The sequence below is a fragment of the Acomys minous genome, assembly GCF_964271855.1.
Source record: "Acomys minous genome assembly, chromosome: 2".
NCBI classification, from domain to species: Eukaryota; Metazoa; Chordata; class Mammalia; order Rodentia; family Muridae; genus Acomys; species Acomys minous.
This window is the reverse complement of record NC_140484.1, coordinates 22,395,483-22,419,541: the sequence shown is the minus strand read 5'-3', so window position 1 is coordinate 22,419,541 and position 24,059 is coordinate 22,395,483. Positions and strand designations below refer to the sequence as shown.

General features: G+C 43.1%; 1 protein-coding gene across 1 annotated transcript; it reads left to right on the top strand.

Annotated features, from left to right (window-relative positions):
* Positions 1–2,906: 2,906 nt before the first annotated feature.
* On the top strand, positions 2,907–23,388 carry CEP55 (centrosomal protein 55). Its single transcript, XM_084763962.1, has 9 exons — positions 2,907–3,010; positions 5,589–5,783; positions 8,216–8,488; positions 10,717–10,785; positions 16,839–16,989; positions 17,853–18,163; positions 19,342–19,413; positions 20,131–20,256; positions 22,283–23,388. The coding sequence occupies exons 2-9, from the start codon at positions 5,601–5,603 to the stop codon at positions 22,484–22,486; spliced, it is 1,389 nt and encodes a 462-aa protein (XP_084620088.1). The 5' UTR covers positions 2,907–3,010; positions 5,589–5,600; the 3' UTR covers positions 22,487–23,388.
* The last annotated feature ends 671 nt before the right edge of the window (positions 23,389–24,059 follow it).

Genomic DNA, 24,059 nt, shown 5'->3' with positions numbered 1-24,059 from the left:
ACACATGCATCCCCACCCCACACGTATACCTCACACATGCATGCATACCTACACGTAAAATTGTTATTTCAGAACACTGAAAGCTTGATCAGGATTCCAACTGATTATTTTCTAAGCAGAACTGCCCATCAGTCTACTCCCCAGCTTCCTCACATCTGCAGTCCTCACGCTCAAGTCCCTTACATGAAATCATACAGTATTTGCATGTAAATTACACACATTCTCTTCTAAGTCACCTCTAGATGGCTTATGATACCTACAATTACGTTAATATTGTATGGATAGTTGTGCTATATTGTTTAGAGAACCCTGACAATAAAGAAAGTCTGTATATATTCAGTGCTAGGGTTTTGTTTTGTTTTTTGTTGTTGTTCAAATATCCTATATTCTATACTTGGTTGAATCCATGAGTGAGAAATCCATTAAAAAGGCAAACCAACTATAAAAGGCATTTTAAAATTTTTGTTCCTTTAAAGACGTGCTTGGCAGTGACTGATGCTACACAGAAGTCAGGAGGAGATAAAGTGTTTCAGAACATGTGGCTCAGTTCTCACTACTCAAGATACTTTGGGAAGCTAATCATCCAATAGGAGTGAGCACGGCTTTCTGTGAGAAAGCACCAACCAGGAGCTTGGGAGATGGCTCAGTCTGTAAAGTGCTTGCTCTGCACATATAAGGATCTGAGAATGACTCCCGGAACCTATAGAAAAGAACCAGACACGGTGACAAGCACTGGCCATCCCCATGCTGCTCTCAGAAGACAGAGCAGGAAAGATCCCTGGGACTCCACGGCCAGCCTTGCCCAGTGAGCGAGTTCAAGTCCCAGGGAGAGATGTTATAGCAAAACCCATGTTGATGGCTCTTGAGGAGAAGCACCTGAGGTTGGCCTCCTGCTGCCACATGCTGTCTCTGTCTGTCTGTCTGTCTGTCTGTCTGTCTGTCTGTCTGTCTGTCTGTCTGTCTCTCTCTCTCTCTCTCTCTCTCTCTCTCTCACACACACACACACACAGTGAACATTCACATCCTGACTTTATTCTGACAAACCTTCTCCTACCCCTAATCCCTCCCCCACGCGACCCTTTAACACACACAGAAGAAGAAAACCAAACCTGTGTCCTGGAAATAAACGCATACCCAACACCCTCGTTTCTGCTCGCTCCATCCTGCACTGTCCAGCACTAGCTGCCCACTGAAACCCACCCTTTGTAGATCACCTGCTCACTGATGTTAGCTGGAAACACAGACCCTCCCCTCCCTGAATACTCCACCACCCCCAAGTTATGAGAGGTAGACTTGTCAGAGAGGGTGCTTGCCAGAAAAGCTGGCTACAGCAATATAATCAAAACAGAAGTGCTGAACTGAACTCCTCATGGCCCTGTGTAAAGAAGGTAAGCTGTGCATGGCCAGCTCACAAGAACAGGCTGCTTGTTGGAACACTGGGTCACCAAGGGCTCCACCTATCTGGAGCCCACATACCTTCTCCTGAAAAAACAGGGTAAAAGGCAAGGAGGCCATCGCAAGGCAATCGCAGCCTGCTAGCTGCCTTCTAGCAGGCCACTATGTGGTTAATAAGGCTATTCCTTTCTCCATCATTCTGCCTCTTTCTCCATTCATGGACTTCAGGCAGGAAGGAGCAGAACACTGTGTGATTAGAGGATTCGCGTTTCTTGGATTGCCCTCTTCCTGCTTTAAAAAAAAAATCTGAAATTCCTTACATGGTTTCTCATTCACTTGACTCAGTAACACATGGATTTATTGCCTTTTATTTAGCAATGCCTAACTACATTTGCTAAACCCTAAGCCCCATGGATTCTACCCTCTAGCCCTCACAGCCATACTTACTATGAGATAGTTATCTGCATCCTCGTAAAGATCAGGAAACTGAGTCTCGAAGAGGTTAAATGTTGTACGCAAGGTCACATATCAATAAGAAGCACTCAGGAGCTTAAACCTTGTACTACAAACACAAATTTCCTAGGATGCTTTGCTATTGAGTATTTTGTTTGTAAACTTCTGGCTTGCTTAGGCTAGGTGTAAGAAAGACACGCCCAAGCAAGCAATTAAGTTCTCAAGACGCTAACCAAGACTCTGACTTGACCGATAAAGACACATCTGCCTGCAGGGCAGCAATCTGGAGTCGCCAGTTTTCAAACTGGGAGTTTTTCCGCTCTCCCCTGAGGTGTTCCTCACTGCTCCACCCTTCACTTTGATAAAATAAATGAATGGGCCACCGGGAAGATAAGGCGGCTGTGTTTCCCTGTGGAACTCAGTTCTCCAGGAGAGAGAGAGGCTCATCTCATACACAGGAAAAAACTTGTCCTCAAAGATCACAGGCCAGCCACTCCCAGGTGAGGGTCCATGGGGCTTGTCCTATGGACACATTAGTGTCCAAACCCACAGAGAGAGCAAGAAGGCTCAGATTTAATTGGGCTTCCGAATCTGTCCTTGGCCTCGCCCCGGCCACAGCCCCTCACCCTCCCCACCCCACTCCCCGACTCCACACACAATCCCCCCCTGTCCCTCTCCCCAACACAAAGTCCTCCTTTGAGTCCGGACTCCGCTCTGCACCACAACAGCCCTTAAGTTTACAACTTAGCCCCTACACCGCCGGCCCAGTAGTTTCAAGCCCCGTCCCCGCCCCTGCCCCTCCTACCCTCAGATTCCAGAGCCCGCCTTCGCCCCGCCTGCCGTCAGGTTCCAGACCTTGCCCCGCCCACCCCCAGGTTTCAGGCTCCCCTCTTGCTCCGCCCTCCACTCTCCTCCATCCTCAGGCTCCAGATCCCGCCTCGTCCTGGCTCAGATTGAATGCAGGCCCCGCCCCCTCCCGCCTCTCTCAGATTGAATGCAGGCCCCGCCCTCTCCTACTGCTCTCAGATTGGAGGCCCCGCCCTTCGCCGGCAGTGACGCGTCCCGCCCTGCAGCCGCGGGATTCAAACTCCCGGAAGCGGTGTCCTGGCTGGAGCGTGGTAGGGGGTCTGACGCAGCGACGCGAGCGCTGTGTTTACCTCAGGTACCGAGTGGCCCCGGCGTTGGCCGGGGAGGGTGGAGAGGACAGCTGGGTCTCGCAGCCCCAGGGCCGGACTGGACTGCACGGGGGGCGGCAGTGGTGGGCAGATCACGGCCGCCGGACTCCCTCTCCGCTCGCTGGTGTATAATACTTGCTCGTTTCCTGAGAGACACCACACTGGGTGTCTGTCGACGTCGGCCGGTCATCGTTTCGATCCCTTTCAACTTTGCGGTATTCAACTTTGCGGAGAGGCCAGTGACCTGACCCAGGTTTCTCGTGCGTTCGGCCTTTGCTATTACCAAGGGCTTCTCTTTGCAGTTTGTATTTACCTGTCTTTCCTGGCCCCTGGAAATGCTTCTTTGGTCTCCTTCTGATCAGAATGACTTAGGTTTTCTTCAGTCCAGTCAGTCAGAGATTTCCGAGCATCTGCCTTTAAGCTCTTGGATGACAAAAAAAACAAACAAACAAACAAAAAAAACAAAACAAAATTTAGCACATTTGAATAATTGATTGCAAAAAAAAATGTTGAGAGCAGGTAGGTATAACCTACTACTAGCTTGTGTCTGTGAGGTGAGTTCTGTGTCCCTTATTAAAGGTAAAGAGAACGCTTCCTGAAGAAGATTCCCCTAGGACTGGTAGGTTCCTGAGTAGGAGAACTTTATGATCGAATGGAATAGAAAATACTGGGAAAGGAAGGCGGTAGGACTAGCTCAGTCTAACCAGAGTCAGGAACACTATTTAGGCTGCCTCTCCAAAAGTTAGGGAGATCACCCTAAGTAGATCTCCCTGTTTGTTTGTTTGTTCGTTTGGTTGGTTGGTTTTTCGAGACAGGGTTTCTCTGTGTAGCCTTGCTGTCTTGAACTTGCTTTGTAGACCAGGCCGGCCTCGAACTCACAGCAATTCACCTGCCTCTGCCTCCCGAGTGAAGTGTTGGGATTAAAGATGTGCGCCACCACGCCCAGCAGGTCTCCCTGTTTTTGTTGGTATCTTTTATGACTATGATTATTTCCTCTTAGTACTGATTACAGTTTGAGAATGTGTGAGTCTGTTTTGTTGTTGCCTGCTTTACTGTACTGAAGGCTTCCTAACCAGCTTATACTCAGTCCCTATGAGGTTACTTGGTGAAAACAGTTTCCATGTAGGGCTGCACTCAAACTTGATATGCAAGTGAGGCTGGCCTTGAACTCCTGGTCTCCCTGCCTCCACTTCCTGAGTACTGGCACCGCTATGCCTGGCCCTGAAGTTATAACACTACGTTAGTATAGAGTACATTAATGACCTCATCTTCCTTTAGATTTCTTTCTTTCTTTTCTTTTTTTCCTTTTTCCTTTTTTGGTTTTTCAAGACAGGGTTTCTCTGTGTAACTTTGGCTGTCCTGGACTAACTTTGTAGACCAGACTGGCCTGGAACTTACAGAGATCCAGCCTATGCCTTTTAAGTGTTGGGAATCACGGGTGTGCGCCGCCACCAGCTCTCCTTTAGATTTCTTAATCACACTGCCATCATTTTTATCTCAGGACATACAAGGTAGGAAAAAATTTTTTTTTAACTTTCCTAATGGAGAACTATTTTATACACTATATGTGCAGTGTATTTTACTACACATATGACTGCTTGAGTCTGAATTATACATTTGCTTCTAAACTGTCATCTATTACTCTTAGCGGATATAAAACTTGTCTTTACTTCATTCAGCCTCTTCATTCCTTTATATCCAGATCTCAGAGTATTATACCTCTTTTTTTTTCTTTTTTTTTTTTAAATAAATGTCTCCTGTTGGATTTCCTCACTTCTTCCTGCCATACTCCCAAAAGGTTATTAAGATAGAGTTCAACTAGACAGACCTTCTAAAACAGAAGGCACATGTTGGGTAATGACTTTTTAATGCCCATCAACTCACAGGTAGATTTTTATTCTTGAGGATGATATCCCCTTGAGAGTGTAAGGCTTGAGACCCTTCCCTTGACTGTAAGCAAAACCTTTCTTTTAATTCACAGAGCATGGCAAGGCAGAGTGAGTGGTACACGCCTATAACCCCAGTACCTGGGGCGCTGAAGCAGGAGGATTGTGAGTTCAGTGCCATCCTGGTTACACAGTGAGTTCCAGACTAGCCTGGGCTACATTGAGAGATCTGTTCTCAAACAACAGCAAATATAAGTATTCAAGGGTCATGTTTCTAGAGGTGGATCTTTCCCTTGTGACCACCACCTAAGGGTTTTTGTTTGTTTTAAGATTCATTACAGCACCCTAAAAATCTTCCTCAATTTTTTTTCCAGACTCCACTGATTTGGACTAATCACTTCTATTTAGTGCAAAATAGGTTATAAGGCTTCTTCTAAACCTGAGGTATGAAAGTTTAAACTCAGACTTAAAATGCAGCTGAATTTTGTTTTTGTTTTGAGACAGGGTTTCTCTGTGTAGCCCTGGCTGTTCTGGACTCGTTTTGTAGACCAGGCTGGCCTTGAACTCAGAGATCTACCTGCCTCTGCTTCCTGAGTGCTGGATTAAAGGTGTGTGCCACCACCACTTGGCCAAATGCAGCTGAATTTAAAATCTTTCTTCCTTTCTTTGTCTTTCATAGATCCTTTCAAAGATGTCTTCCAGAAGTCCCAAAGATTTAATTAAAAGCAAATGGGGATCAAGGCCTAGCAGCTCCAAATCAGACACTGCACTGGAAAAATTTAAGGGAGAAATTGCAGCCTTTAAGACATCCCTGGATGAACTCACAAGTGGGAAGGGGAGAGCGACTGATGAAGACAGATGCAGACTGTTGGAGGTAAAAGGTCACTGAGCCCTTTAAGTGTATTTGGCTCTCTAGTGGTCATTTCTTATTCCTCCCATTGTCCTTATTTAGCCTGTTCTTTTTAGTTCTAGAAAGTTGATTTTGAATTTTGAATCTTAAGTTCCGACTTTGATTTTACTAACCTTTAGACATACTTTAGTTATTACTAGTTCTCTCTTTTAAAATGTAATTGAGCGCCGGGCGGTGGTGGCGCACGCCTTTCATCCCAGGAGGCAGAGGCAGGTAGATCACCGTGAGTTTGAGACCAGCCTGGTTTACAAAGCGAGTCCAGGACAGCCAAGGCTACACAGAGAAACCCTGTCTTGAAAAACAAAACAAAACAAAACAAAACTTAATTGAACTGGGCATGATAGTACACACCTGTGATCTCAGTACTCAGAAGCAGAGGCAGGCTGAGTTCAAGGCCAGCCTTTAACTGTGTCTGGAAAAAACAAAACAAAAAACAAAACAAAACAAAAAAGGTAATTGAATATGTGTTTTGAGTTGTTTCAGAGATACAGACATGTGATTAATAGTTGTGTACCTTTAATATAATTCTACAATCATTTCCCCCTTACTTTTAAACAGTTTATTTTATTTTTTGTATATGAGAGTTTTGCCGGCTTGCATGTATGTGCGTCCTATGCACACCTCATGCCTGCAGAGGTCAGGAGCAGATATAGCATCCTCTGGAACCGGAGTTTGGTTGGCTATCTTGTAAGTGCTGGGGACTAACTATGGCTCCTCTGCAAAAGCAACACGTGTTTTTAACTGCTGGGACAACTCTCCACATCCAGACCCTCACATTTTGTTGTTACTGTTTTGTTTTACTTTTTTAGACAGGGCTCTTGTAGCACAGGGTTAGTCCGGAACTTGAGCTATATGACTGAGGATGACCTTAAACTTGCGGTTCCCCTGTCTCCACTTTCAAGTACTATGGCTAAGTTTGCCTTATAACACTTACCATGTGTTTTCCTTTTTTTCTCCCCCTCCCCCCGGACCCCTCTGAGACAGGGTTTCTCTGTGAAGCCTTGGCTGTCCTGGACTCAGTTTGTAGACCAGACTGGCCTCAAACTCACAGCAGTCTACCTGCCTCTGCCTCCCAAGTGCTGGGACTAACGGCGTGAGCCACCATGCCTGACTTTACCATGTTTTTTCAAATATTGAAAACTAGTCAACAAACTAATTTGGCATTCATCATGTAGCTTTTTGATACTTTTTCAAATTAATTAGTGATTTTTTTCATGTGCACTGGTGTTTTGTCTACACGTCTAGAACTGGAGCCATAGACAGTTGTGAGCCACTCTGTTGATGCTGGGAATTGAACTCAGGACCCCTGGAAGAGCAGCCAGTGCTCTTAACCACTGAGCCCAGCTCTCCAGCTCAATTTAACTTAATTATATTAATATTGTCATACAATGCCAGTCTTTTTTGTTTTGTTACAGCACAGTGTTATAGACTGGGTAATTTGAATGGGGAGGCAGAGAGAGGGAGAGAGAGAAAGATTGATTAATTGATTGATTTAGCTGCAAAGTCTAAAAGCACAGTGCGTCTGGTAAAGGTCTTCAAGCTGTGTCATATGTAAGAAGGCTGGGCAAGCAGACGATGAGGCATATGGGAGACCAGGGCTGAGTTCATTTTAACCCACGACAACCACATGGATCCACTCATGACCCCATCACCTCTAACATTGTTATGTTGGGGGTTAAGTAAATTTGAGGGATCATATTCCAACCTAGCATGCTGTGTTTAAGACTGTAAAACACACTGGCTTGCTATTTATAATTTTTATTAGCTATATAACTTGGAAGTGTTCTGTTTCCATGCTTTTTGGGATACTGGAAAGATACTGTACCATTTTTCTATTTATTTATTTTTTAACTATAGTTGAGGAAATTTTTTACTCAAATATTACATGATCTGATTTATTTTTTGGTTAGTTCACTAAACAGATATATAAGAAATTGAATCTATACATTTACGATACCTCAAATATCTATTTCAAAGTGTTAAGTGGTGTTCAGATTTCCTTGTAACTGTTTAGAAACCTATTTTATCATTCATATTGGCTTCCCTGTTAACATAATCATTCTGACAGTTGTTTTTTTCATCTTTTTCTTGGTTCTTTCCTCTTGCCACAGCAATGCGATAAGCATTGATTTAGCCCCTTGATACAGACGCCTTTCCTCTCTGCATCTGCTTATTCAGTGTGTACACAGGTTAACTAGAGCGCAGATGGCATGGGTGAAAGGGCTGTGTGTCTATGAGCTGTCTGAGCAGAGAACCAAGCTTGTATTTTTGGTCCTGATATTGTAAAAGTCAGATTCTATATGTAGTAAATACCTCATTTATGCTTGTTGCAATATATTATCTAGCCGAATGCCTGGCCTGGCTTAGTTCTAAGACTCTTCTTAGTTTCTATCTAGAAAATTCAAGTTCTTGAAGATGAGAGAGAGAAGAATGTTTATTACCTCACAGAGAAGGACAAAGAAATACAGAGACTCAGGGAGCAGCTCAAGGCGAGACATGGCTCGTCTCTGCTGGAGCAGCTGGAGGAGAAGACGAAGGAGTGCCAGAAGAAGCAGCAGCTGTTGGAGTCCTTATCCAAAGAGACAGACGTTCTGAAAAAGCAGCTGTCCGCCACGACCAAAAGGCTTTCTGACCTTGAAAACAAGGCCAGTACACTTCATCTGGCACAGGTGCTGAAGCTGTCTTTAGACTTAGAGTTTTTTCCTATCTGGTACAATTTATAATTCCCATGAATGAGTTTTTATAAAGTTTGTGAGTAATGCAACACTTGAATGCACCTACATATCATTCATTTTCTTTCTGTTTTTTTTTTTTAAGGTTTATTTATTTTATTACTTATACAGTGCTCTGCCTGCATGTACGTCTGCAAGCCAGAAGAGGGAATCAGATGACTTTGTAGATGGTTGTGAGCCACCATGTGGTTGGTGGGAATTGAACTCAGGACCTCTGGAAGAGCAGTCAGTGCTCTTAACCTCTGAGCCATCTCTCCAGCCCCACCCCCCCTTTTTTTTTAGTTAGTCCCTCTTCTCTAAATAAAAATAGCTAATGCAGTTCCCTGTACTCCCCACAAAGTTGTTTCACCCATGAATATTCATATAACAGCCCATGCTATAGCTATAAGAGTCAAGATTTTGCTGAGGTTTTATTTCAATAGTTTCTATTATATAAACAGTTGGTTTAAGTTTTTGGTTAGTTTTCATATTTGAGATAAAGTTACCCCAAATGTATTTCTTCTAACTGCACATTTTTGTCTCCTCCTTGTTTGAGAGAAGTGTCTCAGAAAGAACAAGGGTCTGTGTAAAAATCATCTGAGTCTAAATCTTCGTTTTGTTAAGATTTAGCAAATTCCTTAGCCTCTGTGGCCTAAGAAACAATTGGTTTTTTTGTTTGTCTTTTGTTTTTCGAGATAGGGTTTCTCTGTGTAGCCTTGGCTGTCCCGGACTCACTTTGTAGACCAGCCTGGCCTCAAACTCACAGCGATCCACCTGCCTCTGCCTCCCAAGTGCTGGGATTAAAGGTGTGCGCTACCATCCCCAGCTGATACTTAAATTTCTTTGACACTCAGGAAGCAAAGGGAGAACCAGTGGAGCCCTGCCTAAACAGCTTCAAGGCCTGCAGCAAGACTCCAACCCCACAGGTTCTAGAACTTTCCCAAACAACCTCAGTGTCCACACAAGTCTTTCCTTACAGATGCTTAGGAAAAATACCCACTCCCACCCTCTCACCCCTGAAAAAAACTGAAAAGCAGGATTTTCAGAGTTTGCTGGCTAGCCTGGGATTATAGACAACCACTTGGTTTTTCTCTTTTTCCCTATGGGAGAATGAAAAAGGAGCTTCTTTGAAATTGTTTTGAGTTCTGTGAAAACTATATGAAGTGTTACTGATTAATATTATTATAGTCTCCCAAATATGAAAGTTTTGAATGGTAACAAGTAGAAAATTTCACACTAGACCTTACATATGCATCACAGCAAGAATCCAGGTCCACTGAAACACTAAATATTTTATATAAAATTGTCTGCAGGCTACATGTGTATATGAAACAAATGGTCAGGTAGTGGTGGTGCCCACCTTTAATCCCAACACTTATGAGGCAGAGGCAGGCAGGTCTCTGAGTTTCAGGCCAGCCTGGTCTACAGAGTGAGTTCTAGGACAGCCAGGGCTACATAGAGAAACCCTGTGTTGGAAGAAAAGGAAAAAAAAGAAAAGAAAAGAAAAAGATTTTCACAGTTAAGAGTTGGGTCTCATCCCAATTATATCTCATCATATATTTAAAAATTCTAAACTCCAAAAAGTCTACAATACAAAACACTTTAGTTCTGGTGGTTTTAGTTTAGGAACACTCAAACTATACTAATATAAAATATAATTCTAGGAAAGACTTTTTGTCTTTGACAGTTTGGCTCATTTCTTTGAACTAGCCTAGTTGTTTGACTACTGGTGAAAACTCAGTGAAGTATTTATATACACTGAAGGTTCTGGGGATTGTGGGATGCAGAAAATGTCAGAGTGAAATAGGGATTTCCAGATCACCTAGGGCAGTGGCCCTCAACCTTGCTAATGCTGTGACCTTTTAGTACAGTTCTTCATGTTGTGGTGGTCCCCCAACTATAAAATTGTTTCTTCATAACCGTGTTATAAGTTGTAATGTAAGTATTTTTGGAGGTGGGGGGGTTGCCAAGGGGGTTGTGACCCATAGGGTGAGAACCACTGGCTTACGAGCCTATCCAGGGAATTTAGTTCTGGCAGTGCCCCCGGTAAATCTCACCTGGCTTGGTGGTTCACTGGTAGTAGATGTGTGTTTGGATGTCTTGAGACATTTTGTATTTTTATGAAACTAAATATAATGAAATTTGTATTGTTAAGTTGATGTTAACTAATACTGGCTTATTTACAGGGCATGCCTGCAAACTGCTTTAACTCATCAATGAATAGTATTCATGAAAAGGAAATGCAGCTGAAAGATGTAAGTTTTTGTTTGTTTTGTTTAAACTGTGGGTAAAGAGGACTAATTCGTATGTTCTTAAATTTCATAGGAATTGAAAGCATTAGTGTTGTGAGCTTAAAAAAAAAAAAACCAAACAAGCAAATCTGAGATCATTGTCAAGAGAACCTGTAGACTGGAAAGCCCTAGAGCTAAGCTTCTAATTTCTTTAGCAGCATACCTTTTCACCTAAATCTAACTTGCCAAAATAGTTGCTTAATTAACTTCTGCTTTTATTGCCATATGCTTTTATATGCACCTCTCTTTCTGCCTTTCTGTCTCTTTAAGATGCCTAAGAAATCTAACAGTTATTACCAGGTAGTTATTTCAACGTGTCTGACAGACCTAATGGTGGCAGGGTACTTTAAGGAACATATACATGTATTCTAGGGACTGGAGAGATGGCTCAGAGGTTAAGAGGACTGTTCGCTCTTCCAGAGGTCATGAGTTCACAGCAACTATATGTGGTATTCTAGAACTTACTTTGCATAACAGATACCAATTCTTATGGACAAGCCTCCTGAGGCTCTTCTCTGGGAACTGAGATGGAAGCAGAGTTTCCAAGCTCTCAAGGCAAACAGGCCAGTGGGTACTGAGGAAGAATGTCTTTCCTGCTCTCCAGGTCTCCCAAGTACAAGTTTCCTCCTCCTCAAAGAGTTGCTGAGATCTTGCAATTTAATTTATACTTTTCTCTTCATCTATTCAATATGTATTCATTGAATAAAAAAAAAGGACTATACAGGAGAGGACATGACTGCTCCTAGGCAGAGTGGATATGGCCCTGAGCCCTGTGAGGAGAAGGCAGGAGGGGAGAGAGGAGAACTAGGTACAGCAGCCAGGAGGCTAAAGGTACAAAAAAGGGGGCAGGTAACCAAAATGTTTGGAGCCCAGGGGAGCCGCTGGGCTGGAGAGTTCAGCATAGGGGACAGAGTAATGCCAGCCATACCTTGTAACAGGTAGGGACTGAGGGATGCTGGGAAAACCAGGAGGCTTGGTTCGCTTTGATATGTTAAATAGACACCTCAGTTTGTCCCGGTTATTATCTTCAAATCTTTCTCCAGGAACTACTGATCGGGAACTCCTCTCTTTCTACTCAGTAGTTCTCTAAAATTAAACATGAGGTTACCTTAGATGTACCAGAAAGCTTTATTATTTCTAACTTATAAATGGATAAATACGTTTATCCATTTAATAAACTGAGAGCACAGGACTATTTGCGTGTTTTTCAAGTTTTAGATTAAATACATGCAATATAAAGTTGTGGATTTTATTATGGGATCACCAGGTAGCTCTTCTGATTACAGAAGCATTCCTGGTGTATCTCCTTGATGCCTGATAAGCTCGCTCTTATGGTTCCAGTTTTATTTAATCTTGAATTAAACCTTGAAGTCTGAGTTTCAAAAGAATTTAAGTGTCTTGAATGTCTATACAGGATGCTATGTTACCTTTATCAAGGTATTTATGTGGGACTGATTGAAATAAACCTAATTGCAATTTTGTACAAAATACAAAAATAGGGCTTTTTCAGTGTCACATTTACAGAGTTTTTGCTGATTAGATAGATGCATGTGTTTAGGCGATTTACCTTATACACTATCTGTCTCACTGGATTCCCAGCCACTCTTTGAAAGGAGTAACCTTCTCTGTTCCTGGGTCCTCTGGCTACGCCCCTCTGATTATGTGAAAGAGACACAGATGCAGTAAAATCTAACCCAATTCACCTTCAAGCTAAGTCTAAACTGAGTTTAGGCTCTGTGAATCCAGAGGATCTTCTTTTTTTTTTTTTTTTTTTGATACAAATGATAAATTATATTTACACAGTAAATAAGTATCAACAGTCAACACAAATCAAAACCAACCACCAGCTCGGGGACTGAGAAACAGCCAGAGGATCTTCTTGAGATGTAGATTCTGATTTAAAAGGTCTGGGTGGGGCTTCCATTCTGCATTTCCTGGGGCTGCTGCTACTGGTCCCCAGCACACTTGGCTCTTTCCTAACTCACAGAGCTCCAGGTTGGTCAGCCCTTCTGGTTTCTTGAAGATCTCAGCAACTCTTTGAGGAGGAGGAGGAGGAGGAAACAGGAAACACATTCTTCCTCAGTACCCACTGGCCTGTTTGCCTTGAGAGCTTGGAAACTCTGCTTCCATCTCAGTTCCCAGGGAAGAGCCTCAGGAGGCTTGTCCGTAAGAATTGGTATCTGTCATGCAAAAGAAGCTCCAGAATGCATGTATATGTTCCTTAAAGTCTCCAGCCACCATTAGGTCTGTCAGACACGTTGAAATAACTACCTGGTAATAACTGTTAGATTTCCTAGGTATCCTAAAGAGACAGAAAGGCAGAAAGAGCGATGCATTTAACCTTAGGTAGGACCGTGTTTATTGGTGGACCTACGGTGAGGGGGCATGATCTCACTCATAAAAATAGGCGGTGTGTTTTGCATTTCTGTCATGCCAGAGGCAAAGAGGCCACTGGGCCAGTGGAGAATTCCAGGAGTTCTCAGCCAGTCTTGGTCAGTGGAAAACTCTTGGAACCTTTGACTGATATGGCGATCCCCAAGATATGGGGATCCTGTGAATCCCAGACCTAATCTGGCGCCTCAGATCTAACACGTTACCTTGTCCTGACATTTTGCTTTGCCTGTGGTGTTTTGGAGGGGCATAAGCTCACTCTCCATGGTGGTTGTGCAATACATCCACACAGTGCAGGCAGATGAAGAATGCTCACAGAAAAGGGGAGCTCAGACCTTTTTTAGGGGGAGGAAATGACTAATTACCACATGTGTACTAAGTACCTTCCCTCCTGTAGTTGTCTTGCTGGGCTGCAAAGGACACTGGATATGACCTTTCTGCAGGAGACTCTCAATGCCATAAATGTCAAATGTCAATACTGTTATCATTTGTTGTGCAAACTATACAGGCCAGATAAGCAGCAGAAAGTAGTAGGCATTTCTTGGTCTCAGTGTTACAAAATTGGATTTTCAAACAACTTAGAGAAGATATGTAATTTTTAATTTAGGAAATATAAATTAGTAGGAAAGTTCAAAGAATGAGAATGATTGCTTTTATACTCTTTGCCTAAATTTAACTATTCATGACATTTGTAAGCCCGTTTTTGTGTTCTCTTTGACCTTTCACCCACACATTCCTAAGCCATTCAAGAGGGAGCTGCACATATCTCCCCGACCTATACCTTAAACAGAAACGTAGTAAATGTAACACAGACACAGCACGTTTAGTTAACCCAGTGTCCCTAATCCAGTTTTTTTCAATAAGCTCACAGATTTTATTCCTGCGATACAGTTCACGTTTTGATCACTTTTGATCTTTTTGTCCACAGAGTATTTAGCAGACCCCTGGCCAGATGTGGAAGAACATTAGCTTTCTACAGCACTTGACTTTTTGGTTTTTTTTTTTTTAAGTTTATGCTTTTCATTGGTAATTTAGATGGAAATGTTAAGTGCATGCCTCCTGTATGTATAGGTGACACAAAGCTAGAAGGAATCGCTAATGTGATGATGGCTCTAAAAATTCACACCTAATATCAGTGTTTAGGGAGAACTTTCTATTCTGATCACTAATAGTTTAGAGAAGAAAGGGTAGATGCCTATGAAAGAGTTGGAATGAAAAGCAACGTTTGCTTACTTAGCTGGGCACGGTGCCGTAGACCTACAGGCTGTATTAGCTGTTTAAGAGGCTGAGGCAAAAGGATCACAAGTTCAAGGCCTGCCTGGGCTACCTTAGTGTATTCAAGGCCAGGCCAGCCACGGCAGAGGTAGGGGCAAGAAGAGCTTACTTTGTTAAGTAACATCGCCATTGTGTGGCTTTTAAAAGCATTACTACTTAATCTTTAAAAAGATTTCATTTTGTTACAGGTATACATATATACATGCATATATATATGTATGTAAATATATATAAAATAAATACAATATGATTAGTCCATTTAATGTTGTTCATATGTATATTTTAGGGTTGACCACTTGGTTTTGGAGCCAGCTTAGGGCCTCATCCATGGGAAGGACTGATTCTTTCCTACCTCTGTTACTCTCCCTCTTTTTTTCCCTTTCTTTCTTTCTTTCTTTTTTTATTTTTATTTTTTATTTTTGGTTTTTTGAGACAAGATTTCTCTGTAGCGATGGCTGCCTTGGACTCACTTTGTAGACCAGACTAACTTAGAACTCACAGAGCTCCACCTACCTCTGCTTCTCAAGTGCTGGGATTAAAGGCATGAGCCACCACTGCCCAGTTTGTACCCCATTTTTTAATTGAGTCTTTAATTACCTGTGACTTAAATATATTTTTAGCTCATATGCTTAAGTAAAATATCAAGATTCATTTGAAACACATTGATGATCATCTAAGGTAGATTTAGAGTATTTGTATTGCTACTTCTTAAAGATGAACAAATAAAGTTTGATAGATGTCTTTAAAATGTAATATTGCAATTTGTAGGGAGTTAGATATACACATGTGCTCTCTAGGTCACATGGTGTTCTTTTTTGTTGTTTGTTTTTTGAGATAGGGCTTCTCTGCATAAGAGCTGTGGCTATCCTGGAACTTGCTCTGTAGAACAGGCTGGCCTCAAACTTACAAAGATCTGCCTGCTTCTGACTCCCAAGTGTTTAGGATTAAAGGCTTGCACCACTAGCCTCTGTGGCACAGTGTTCTTTAGAACTAAATTTCCACATGAGCTGGGGTTCTCATGAGAGTTTGGCCACTGTGAAGGAATTAAGGCATATATCACCATGTATGTGTCTTTGGGGACCCTTCACCCAAAATATTTAGCATGTACATGATATCAAGTTTGGATGTGCATGACCTTTTTGCACGAATATTTGTTATGGATGTGCATGACCTTTTTGCACAAATAATTGTTAAGACTTATATCTTAGAGCTGGGTGTGGTGGCATACTCCTGCAATCCTAACACTCAGGAAGGAAGAGGCAGCGGATCTTTGTGAGGTGGAGGCCAGCCTGGTCTACAAAACGAGTCCAGGACAGCCAAAGCTACACAGAGAAACCCTGTCTGGAAAGACATATTGAAAAAACAACTTATTTCCTGGCCTTTCAGGATCATAGAACAGGAGAGGATAATTCTGTCCTATTAGCCAGAACAAGTAGAATGTGCTCGGATTTCTAGACGTTGTCCCCTCTTTTAGTGGTCTTCTCTAGCTAGCCTGTTATTTTATTTTTGAAACAGTGTCTCACTATATAGCACTAGCTAGTCTCAAACTCACAGAGATCCTCCTGCCTCTGCCTCCCCAGTACTAAGATTAAAGATGTACACCACCACACCTAGCAATTTAGTTGTTTAGAGGCCAGGTCCTTTTTTTTTTTTTTTTTTAAAGACAACGTTTCCCTGTATAGCCTTGGGTGTCCTGGACTCACTTTGTAGACTAGGCTGGCGTAGAACTCACAGAGATCCACTTGCCTCTGCCTTCCAAGTGCTGGGATTAAAAGTACCACCCAGGTGAGTCTTCAGCACATGGTCTTCTCAGCTGATGTAGAGCTGGGGGTTCAGTCTGGCTCTTCTGCAGCTTTTCACTTGAATGTGCCCTGGTTCCGGACGTAAAACTGTGCACCTTCCCTAGCAAAATGGGGTGAAAGGTGGCAAGGAGGAGTGGTTTGTGTTTTCTAGGAATGGCTGTGCTGCCTGACAGACTCCTTTTGTTTTCATTTGGTTAAGTTTCCAAGAGTCAACTAGTGAGGGAGAGTGAGATTTAGAATCAAAGCTCTTTCTAGAAGTGAGATTTGAGTAGCTCATTTCCACCTGCCCCAGGGGCATTCTGTCTCACAGCCAATAACTCGTACATAAACACAAAGTGAGCTGCCTCTGGGAAGTAGCATAGAGACACAATTAGTTGCCTGGAAACTATTGTGTATCTAAAGGGATGTGGCAATGCAGGGGCTGCCTGTAAGTAATTTATAAGTCATAAGATTTTGTATGTGTTGGAAAAGACAATGTCGTGGGGACTCCCCTTACACATTCTAAGCTCTGGGCTTTTTACTGCGCTGTTAATTTTCATTCACTGTAAGGCTCTGGAGAAAAACCAGCAGTGGCTCGTGTATGACCAGCAGCGAGAGGCCTACGTTAAAGGACTTTTAGCAAAGATCTTTGAGCTGGAGAGGAAAATAGAAACAGCTGCTTCTTCATTCCCACAGCAGATGAAAACGACTGAATCAGAAGGTACTGAGCTATAAACGTCTTCTTTTGGGATAAGCTTGACGTTTCCAACAGGAGTGATTCATCAAATGTAGATTTTTTTTTATGTGTTAGAAAGTAAAATAACATCATTTTAAAAGCTTGAAGTAAGAAATAGCATTGGGCAAGTCTTTATTTATTTATTTATTTTTCTTTTTGATAAAAGAAGCCAGAAGCCACAGGTAGGAGAGCCATCCATCATGGCAGTCACGGTGGTTTTCTCTACATGCCTACCTTTCCCTTTCTTCAAAGTTCTTCTCATTCCCTCCAGAGCTGACCTGGGTACCAGGTTCCTGTTAGGGAGGAGATAGGTAGGATGATGGATTGAGATAAAGTCTTGCCACATAGTTCTAGCTGTCCTGGCACTTACCATGTAGCCCAGGCTATCTTCCCATTCAGAGCAGTCCTCCTGCCTCAGACCCCGAAGTGCTGGAATTAAAGGTGTGTGATACAACTGACATCAGTTGTCATTATTGTTTTGTTTGCCTTCCGGTCTTACATCAACTCCAGGAGAAAGGACAGGCTTTATTCCTCAACCCTAACCCACAGTGCTGTCTCTCTGCCAGGTACCCTCCAGTTTCCCTGATACTGATTTCCTCTGGGTTAGATAACACCTCTCATGAGGTGGGGCAGGAAGGCTCATATTTAACAGATGAAGAAATAGGCTCAGCAGGTGGAAAACTAAGAACAAAAGACCCCACCACATCAAATGCCAGCCCTAGTCCCCACCTCCCGACTCTTCATTTTATAAGCTGAAGAAATGGTGAAGTTGCATTTGTAGGACGTTTGCTGTTTTAATTTGGGGGGATATGACAAAATGCATTGTACCATGGTGTTGTTTATTACAGGCCATTTTCAAGAGGAGAAGCAAAAATATGATCATCTCTTGGAAAATGCCAAAAAAGATCTGGAAGTTGAACGACAAACAGTAACCCAGTTACGTTTAGAACTTAATGAATTTCAAAGAAAATATGAAGAAACTCAAAAAGAAGTTGAAGATTTAAATCAGCTGCTGAGTTCGCAGCGAAAGGCAGACATAGAACACCTCGAAGAGGATAAGTGTAAGGCAGAGAAAATCCAGCAGCTCAGGGAGGAGAGCAGTGTCTTCAAGGGAAAGCTGGAAGAGGAGAGGAAGCGGTCTGAAGAGCTTGTATCTCAGGTGAGCCAGGTGCTGAGAACTCAGTGCCTCAGAATTCAACCAGGGAGCCTAGATCCCCAGGGAGCCAGCAAGCGGCAGAAGCAGTCCCCGCCTCCTTTGGGCATTCGTATTCTAGCATGGAAGCATACTGAGAATTAGTACCTAAATAAATGGATATGCTAAGGAAAACGAAACAAGATGATGTGAAAAAGACAAACAAAAACAACCAGGGGGTCCATGGAGGCCTCATAGAAGTGATGGGGTTTGGACAGAGACTTGGTGGTGAGATCCTGCAAACACTTCGCTGTCAGTGAGGAGGAGGAGATCACAGACGCTAAGGCTTGAGCAAAGGGGTAGAATGCGGGGGAAGCCAAAGGCAGTGAGGGGACCCAGTTGATTCCTAGGCTGTGCTCTTGGGTGTGTGGATGTGCTCCAAGGACTTCCCATAGAGCCTTCACAGCCTCTTAGACCTGAGACGGCATGCCTTGGGAATGTTAGAACGGAATACTACTGTGACAGAAAGTCATTGGTTCAGATTTTGCTCGGCAGCATAGATTAACAGAAAGCACAGTGGGCTCCACACCTGGGCTCTAGACTCTAGATTATGTGGCCTGCAGCGAATGGCCTACCTTCCCTGACTCACACAGCATTCGCGACTCAAAAGGATAATAACCCTTACTGCCTCAGACAACCACTGTGTGGGGCGGCCCAGGAGGAATATGAAAGCGCTGTGTAAACCCAGGAAATGCCAGTGGAGGTTATTGCTGCAATAACTAGTGTTCTGCGTCCTGCAGAGGTTGAGAGCTGAGGAAGTCAGTAACCCTAACATTTTCCTCCTTCGTCTTCGCTCTGCTTACTCTGACCTGTAGGTGTGAGTGTTTGGGAAAGTTTGACAGAAATAAGCCAGTTTTCTCTAGCTCTGTAGCGTAGGAGAGGAAGTGCATCCTTCATTGTTACCCTACTCTGGCACCAAAGCCTCCAGGAACAGGGTGAGGTCACACAGAATTGTGTTCTCAGTCAGGATGATGCTATTTACTCTGCTTACATAGAAAGCCTCAAATAGCCAGTTGGGATGCGTCATCCTTTGCAGCAGGTGCTGTCCTGGTTGGAGGTGGGACTTGAGATGCAGGTTCCTCGACTCCCCCAGCCTCGTGAGGAGGCCAGATGAGATAATTGCTGGCTCTCTTTGCATCCTTCAGGTCCGCATTCTCTACGAGTCTCTGTTAAAGCACCAAGAGGAACAGACCAGGGTGGCTCTGCTGGAACAGCAGGTACTTACTGTCAGGGCTTGCAAGTTCATTCAGCTGATAAAAACAGAACTTCCCCTGGTGTTTATACTGGTCTGTGGAGAACTGCTTGAAATTGTAAAACAAAATGTTTGTAAAAGACTTGCATTCTCTTAGTGCAGAGTGACTCTGCACTGTGCACGTATCCTGTAACTGTCCTCAGCCACCCATTCTCAGAGGTGTGGTGGCAGTTTTCCTGACAGGTTGGTTTTGGCAAATGTTGCTCTTCGGTGACTGTACTTCCTATTCCAGCCTAGAAGGGGCTCTTTCCAGGCCAGCATGTGAGTTCAAGCAGAAGGGACACCATTTATTCTCAGAATGTATAGTAGGAATTCTTTTTTTTTAATTGATTTTTTTAATAGTAGGAATTCTTAATATATTTCAAACCAGGGAATAGTCATCTCCTGCCCCACTTTTCCATCCCCACCAAAAACCGCAAGAACGTGAAGGAATAACTCCAACCAGCAAATTCTTAAGCTGCCCGCCCCTCACTCACCCATACCTAGGCCTTGGCTTTGCTAGTTCATAAACCAGCTCTTTAGCCGTAAACTTCATTTACTAATAACCTAGCGGTGCTCACATGAGTTCTTGATAATGAGGCCCAGCAAGCATTCTCTTGTGCTGCTAAAGACTGTAAACATCCAACGAGGAAAACTGGGCAGGATCTACCAGCTCTAACTGTCTTGTCCTGACATATTGCAGATGCAGGCATGTACTCTAGACTTTGAAAATGAAAAACTTGACCGCCAGAACATGCAGCATCAACTGTATGTCATCCTTAAGGAGCTCCGAAAAGCAAGAAGTCAGATAACACAGTTAGAATCCTTGGTAAGTTTTGAGTGGCTAATATCAAGCCTGCTCTTCATTCTCTGTTTGCTTCCTCCCCATTGATGTGTCAGCTCACTTCTCATGCCAGTAATGGAGCTTAGAATGACCTTGACCACAAGTCAGCAGCTGCCTCCTCTGTGCCACCTAACCGTGTAGCAGCAATTCAGAACTCAGAAGGGGAGGCATTGCAATCCTCTCTTGCTCATAGTCACCTCACTGGTGTTTGGAGTCATCCCCTAGCCAGGCTGGGTGCTGTGGTGCTCCTCTTCCCTGGGGGCTGAGAGCCACCAGCCCACCAACGCAGGAGGAGCAGAAGGTGAGACGCAGGTCCTGGAAGGCTGTAAGCACAACAGAGGTCAAACACTCCGGGAACCACTTGGAAGCTGTTTTGACTTTCCTCAGGAAGAAAGGCTATATCTTCCTTGGGAAGTGCGTTGGCGCGGTTCCAGGATAGGTATACACAATTGGTTGAAACTAGGGACTGCAATGATGCTTGATTTGCATTGGCAGCACAATTCTATCATCTGGACGCAGAGGGGAAAGCTAGCAGGGAACTGTGTCAAGGGCCGTGTATTAAATGCAATGAGGGCATCTGTGTCTAAAGGTGCTCTCCAGATGGAGTCAGGCAGAGAGCCGCCGGAGGCCCTGCCTGGGAGAGGGGGTCTTGCACCTAATGCTGAGTTCAGAATGGCTGTCCAGACTGGGAGGATGCAACCTTAAACAGCACTGTCCTTCCAACAGGATGCTGCCATTCTAGAGGTGTCCAACAGTACTATATATAGAGGGGAAGAGGAAGAAAAGGGGGTGCCATGGCATTCTTTTTCATGTTTCTAATGAATTTGTATGCATCTATGTGCCCAGATGTCCCGTTAGTGCACATTCATATATTGTATTAGAGCTACAGAATATTTGGAAATGGGGAAATATTATAAATATATCTCCTGGGCTGGAGAGATGGCTCAGAGGTTAGGATGGCTCACAACCATCTATAATGAGGTCTGGTGCCCTCTTCTGGTATAGAGTTGTACATGCAGACACAACATTGTCTACACAATTAAAATAAATAAATAAATCTTTTTTGTTTTTGTTTTTGTTTTTCGAGACAGGGTTTCTCTATGTTATCTTTGCTGGCCTTGAACTCACAACAATCTGCCTGCCTCTGCCTCCCGAGTGCTGGAATTAAAGGCGTGTGCCACTACGCCCTGCTAAATAAATAGATCTTTAATAATAAATAAATAAATAAATATAACTCCTAGTTTCTAAGAGAGAGGAGAAAAACCAATTGTTAAGTAACTTATAACTTGTATGCTAATAAAATAAATATCTTCATAATATACTATAAAATATGAATTTTTAAGTTTTCCTGATCATTCTAAATTCCTAAAAAGAAAAGAAAAGAAAAGAAGACATGAAAAAGCAAAAGACAGCTATAACACCCTGCTCATGAACTACCAGTCTGAGCTACCAAAATTTTTGCTGCCCTCAGCTCCACGTAGGGTTTGTTGCTGCTCTTTCTGTGTTGGGCTTTCACTCTCTCTCCAGCTCCCCACTTCAACCGCCCAAGTGCTGAGGTCTTTGCACTTCTTTATTCCTTAAGTTACTTCTGTTTTACAAAACTGGCAATGAATACATGTTATTGAAAATGTCATGATGAGCCAGACGTAGTGGCACATGCCTTTAATCCCAGCACTCGGGAGGTGTTTTTTGTTGTTGTTGTTGTTGTTGGTTTTTTTGTTTTTTTTTTTTTTTTTTTTTGGTGTTTTCGAGACAGGGTCTCTCTGTGTTAGCCTTGGCTGTCCTGTCCTGGACTTGCTTTGTAGACCAGGCTGGCCTCGAACTCACAGGGATCCTCCTGCCTCTGCCTCCTGAGTGCTGGGATTAAAGGTGTGCGCCACCATGCTGGCTTGATTACCTCGTATCTTACCATTGAAATATCAGCAGAAATCCAAAATAAACTGTAGGGCTGAAACATGCAGGAGGTGTAGGAAGCAGTTCAAACTGTGTGCATTTGATATTTGTTTTGCAGAAGCAGCTACATGGGTTTCCTGCCTTCACAGAGCAGCCGTTCCTGCTCCAGGGAGAACCTGAAAACAGAGTGAAAGGTACTTCACCCAAAAGTCCCAGTGCTGCGCTCAACGAGAGCCTGGTGGAATGCCCCAAGTGCAGTGTACAGTACCCAGCCACGGAGCACCGAGACCTCCTTGTCCACGTTGAGTACTGCATGAAGTAGCAGAGCCACTCTCACCATCGTACTGAAAAGTCCACACTGTATCCTGTGTTTGCTTATGGGCACTTTGAACCACAGATTACATCTCTTGCACAAGAAACTCCGTCTGCCCTTGGCACTCTGGCATACGAGGGCGTCCGTGTACTTTTCTGGCCACTTTGCATTTTCTTTGGTCATGATACCTCCCTGAGCTGCCTCATCAGGCTGTGGTGAGCAGTGGGTATCCAGACCACTAGCACTTGACACTGTTCTGATAACTCGCACTTGACACTGTCCATTTACTCATGAGCAAGAACTATTTGGGTTATTGGGTGTGGCTTAAAGCTACTGACCAGCAAGCAAATATTTTATGCTTTGGGGGGGTTTTAAGAGAATCAGAAAGTTATCAACCATGGATCTTACTGTGCTGATCTTTCTTATGTAAGTGCTTAGTACACCAACACTTCAATTGATACCTCTTGCTACCATAAAACGGCTACTAGAAAAGTTGGGGAGTTTTGTAATCATTATTGTTGTTAACTGTTCTAAGCACAAAGCCAGTTTTGTTTGAAGAATGCTTTTAAGTAGCTGCACATTTTCACTTGTATTATCTGACCATAACTTTGACCTAAATTTCATTAGCTCAGGTCAATTTCCTTAAATGCCAAAATGAACAAAACATCTTGCCTCCTCATTTGATTTGCAGGTATTTTGTTATACCTTGGTGGTTTTCGTTTTTTATTTTTGGGCATTCTTAAGAATGGTTGAGCAGTGTAATTATCAGATATTTGTTTTCTAAATAGATATTTGTATAAATGCTTTATGTAAACTAAAAGGTATTTTATTTTTCAGATTTTCTAACATGCTTAAACCTGGGCTACTGTTAGCAATATGAAGGAAGAAATAATAAAATTATTTAAAAGTTGTACCATGTCTGGTGTGTGTGTGTGCATGCATATATAGTCTTAAGATTTCTAGTCACAGCCAGGCACTGTGGTGCACTCCTGTAATCTCAGCACTTGGGAGGCGAGGCAGGTGGATCTCTGTTAGTTAGAGGCTAGCCTCATCTACAAAGTAAATCCAGGACAGCCAAGGCTACACAGAGTAACCCCATCTCGGCGGGGTGGGGGGGGCAAGTGAGGAATGAGGGGGATCTCTAGTCGCAGAGCTGTGTTGGGGTTCTTGATTGGCACACATTATCATGTGAAAGGGGAACTGAGGAGACACCGGAACCATTCTGTGAGGGAGGTAAAGGAGTAGAGGCTGCCAGGTGTCTTCACCCAATAAGTAGCAATTGATCAATAAATAGTTTTGAACTATTATAAAGGCAAAACAACAAGCCAGTGAAGCTGTATGTGATTTTGGCTTTTGAATGTTGGGGGCATAAAAAATGTACATATCTGCTAATGTAAATAAAAATTTGCCTTTGGAGTTAATAATCTTAGACTCCTAATATTTTCAACCATAATTGGACAAAAGAATCAAAAATACTTTTCAGCTAGGTAGCTCTTCTTCTGACACAGCTATGTCAAAGAGTATAGTATTTAATTCTGTGTGTGCCATAAGAAAGTTGGCTCCTTTTCGCAACTTCTAAGTA

Coding starts and splice junctions, on each gene's coding strand:
- CEP55 (XM_084763962.1), top strand. CDS start 5,601: ATGTCTTCCAGAAGTCCCAAAGATTTAATTAAAAGCAAATGGGGATCA. Junction 18,164..19,341: donor CTGAAGAGCTTGTATCTCAG/GTGAGCCAGGTG, acceptor TGCATCCTTCAG/GTCCGCATTCTCTACGAGTC. Junction 20,257..22,282: donor TAACACAGTTAGAATCCTTG/GTAAGTTTTGAG, acceptor TTTGTTTTGCAG/AAGCAGCTACATGGGTTTCC.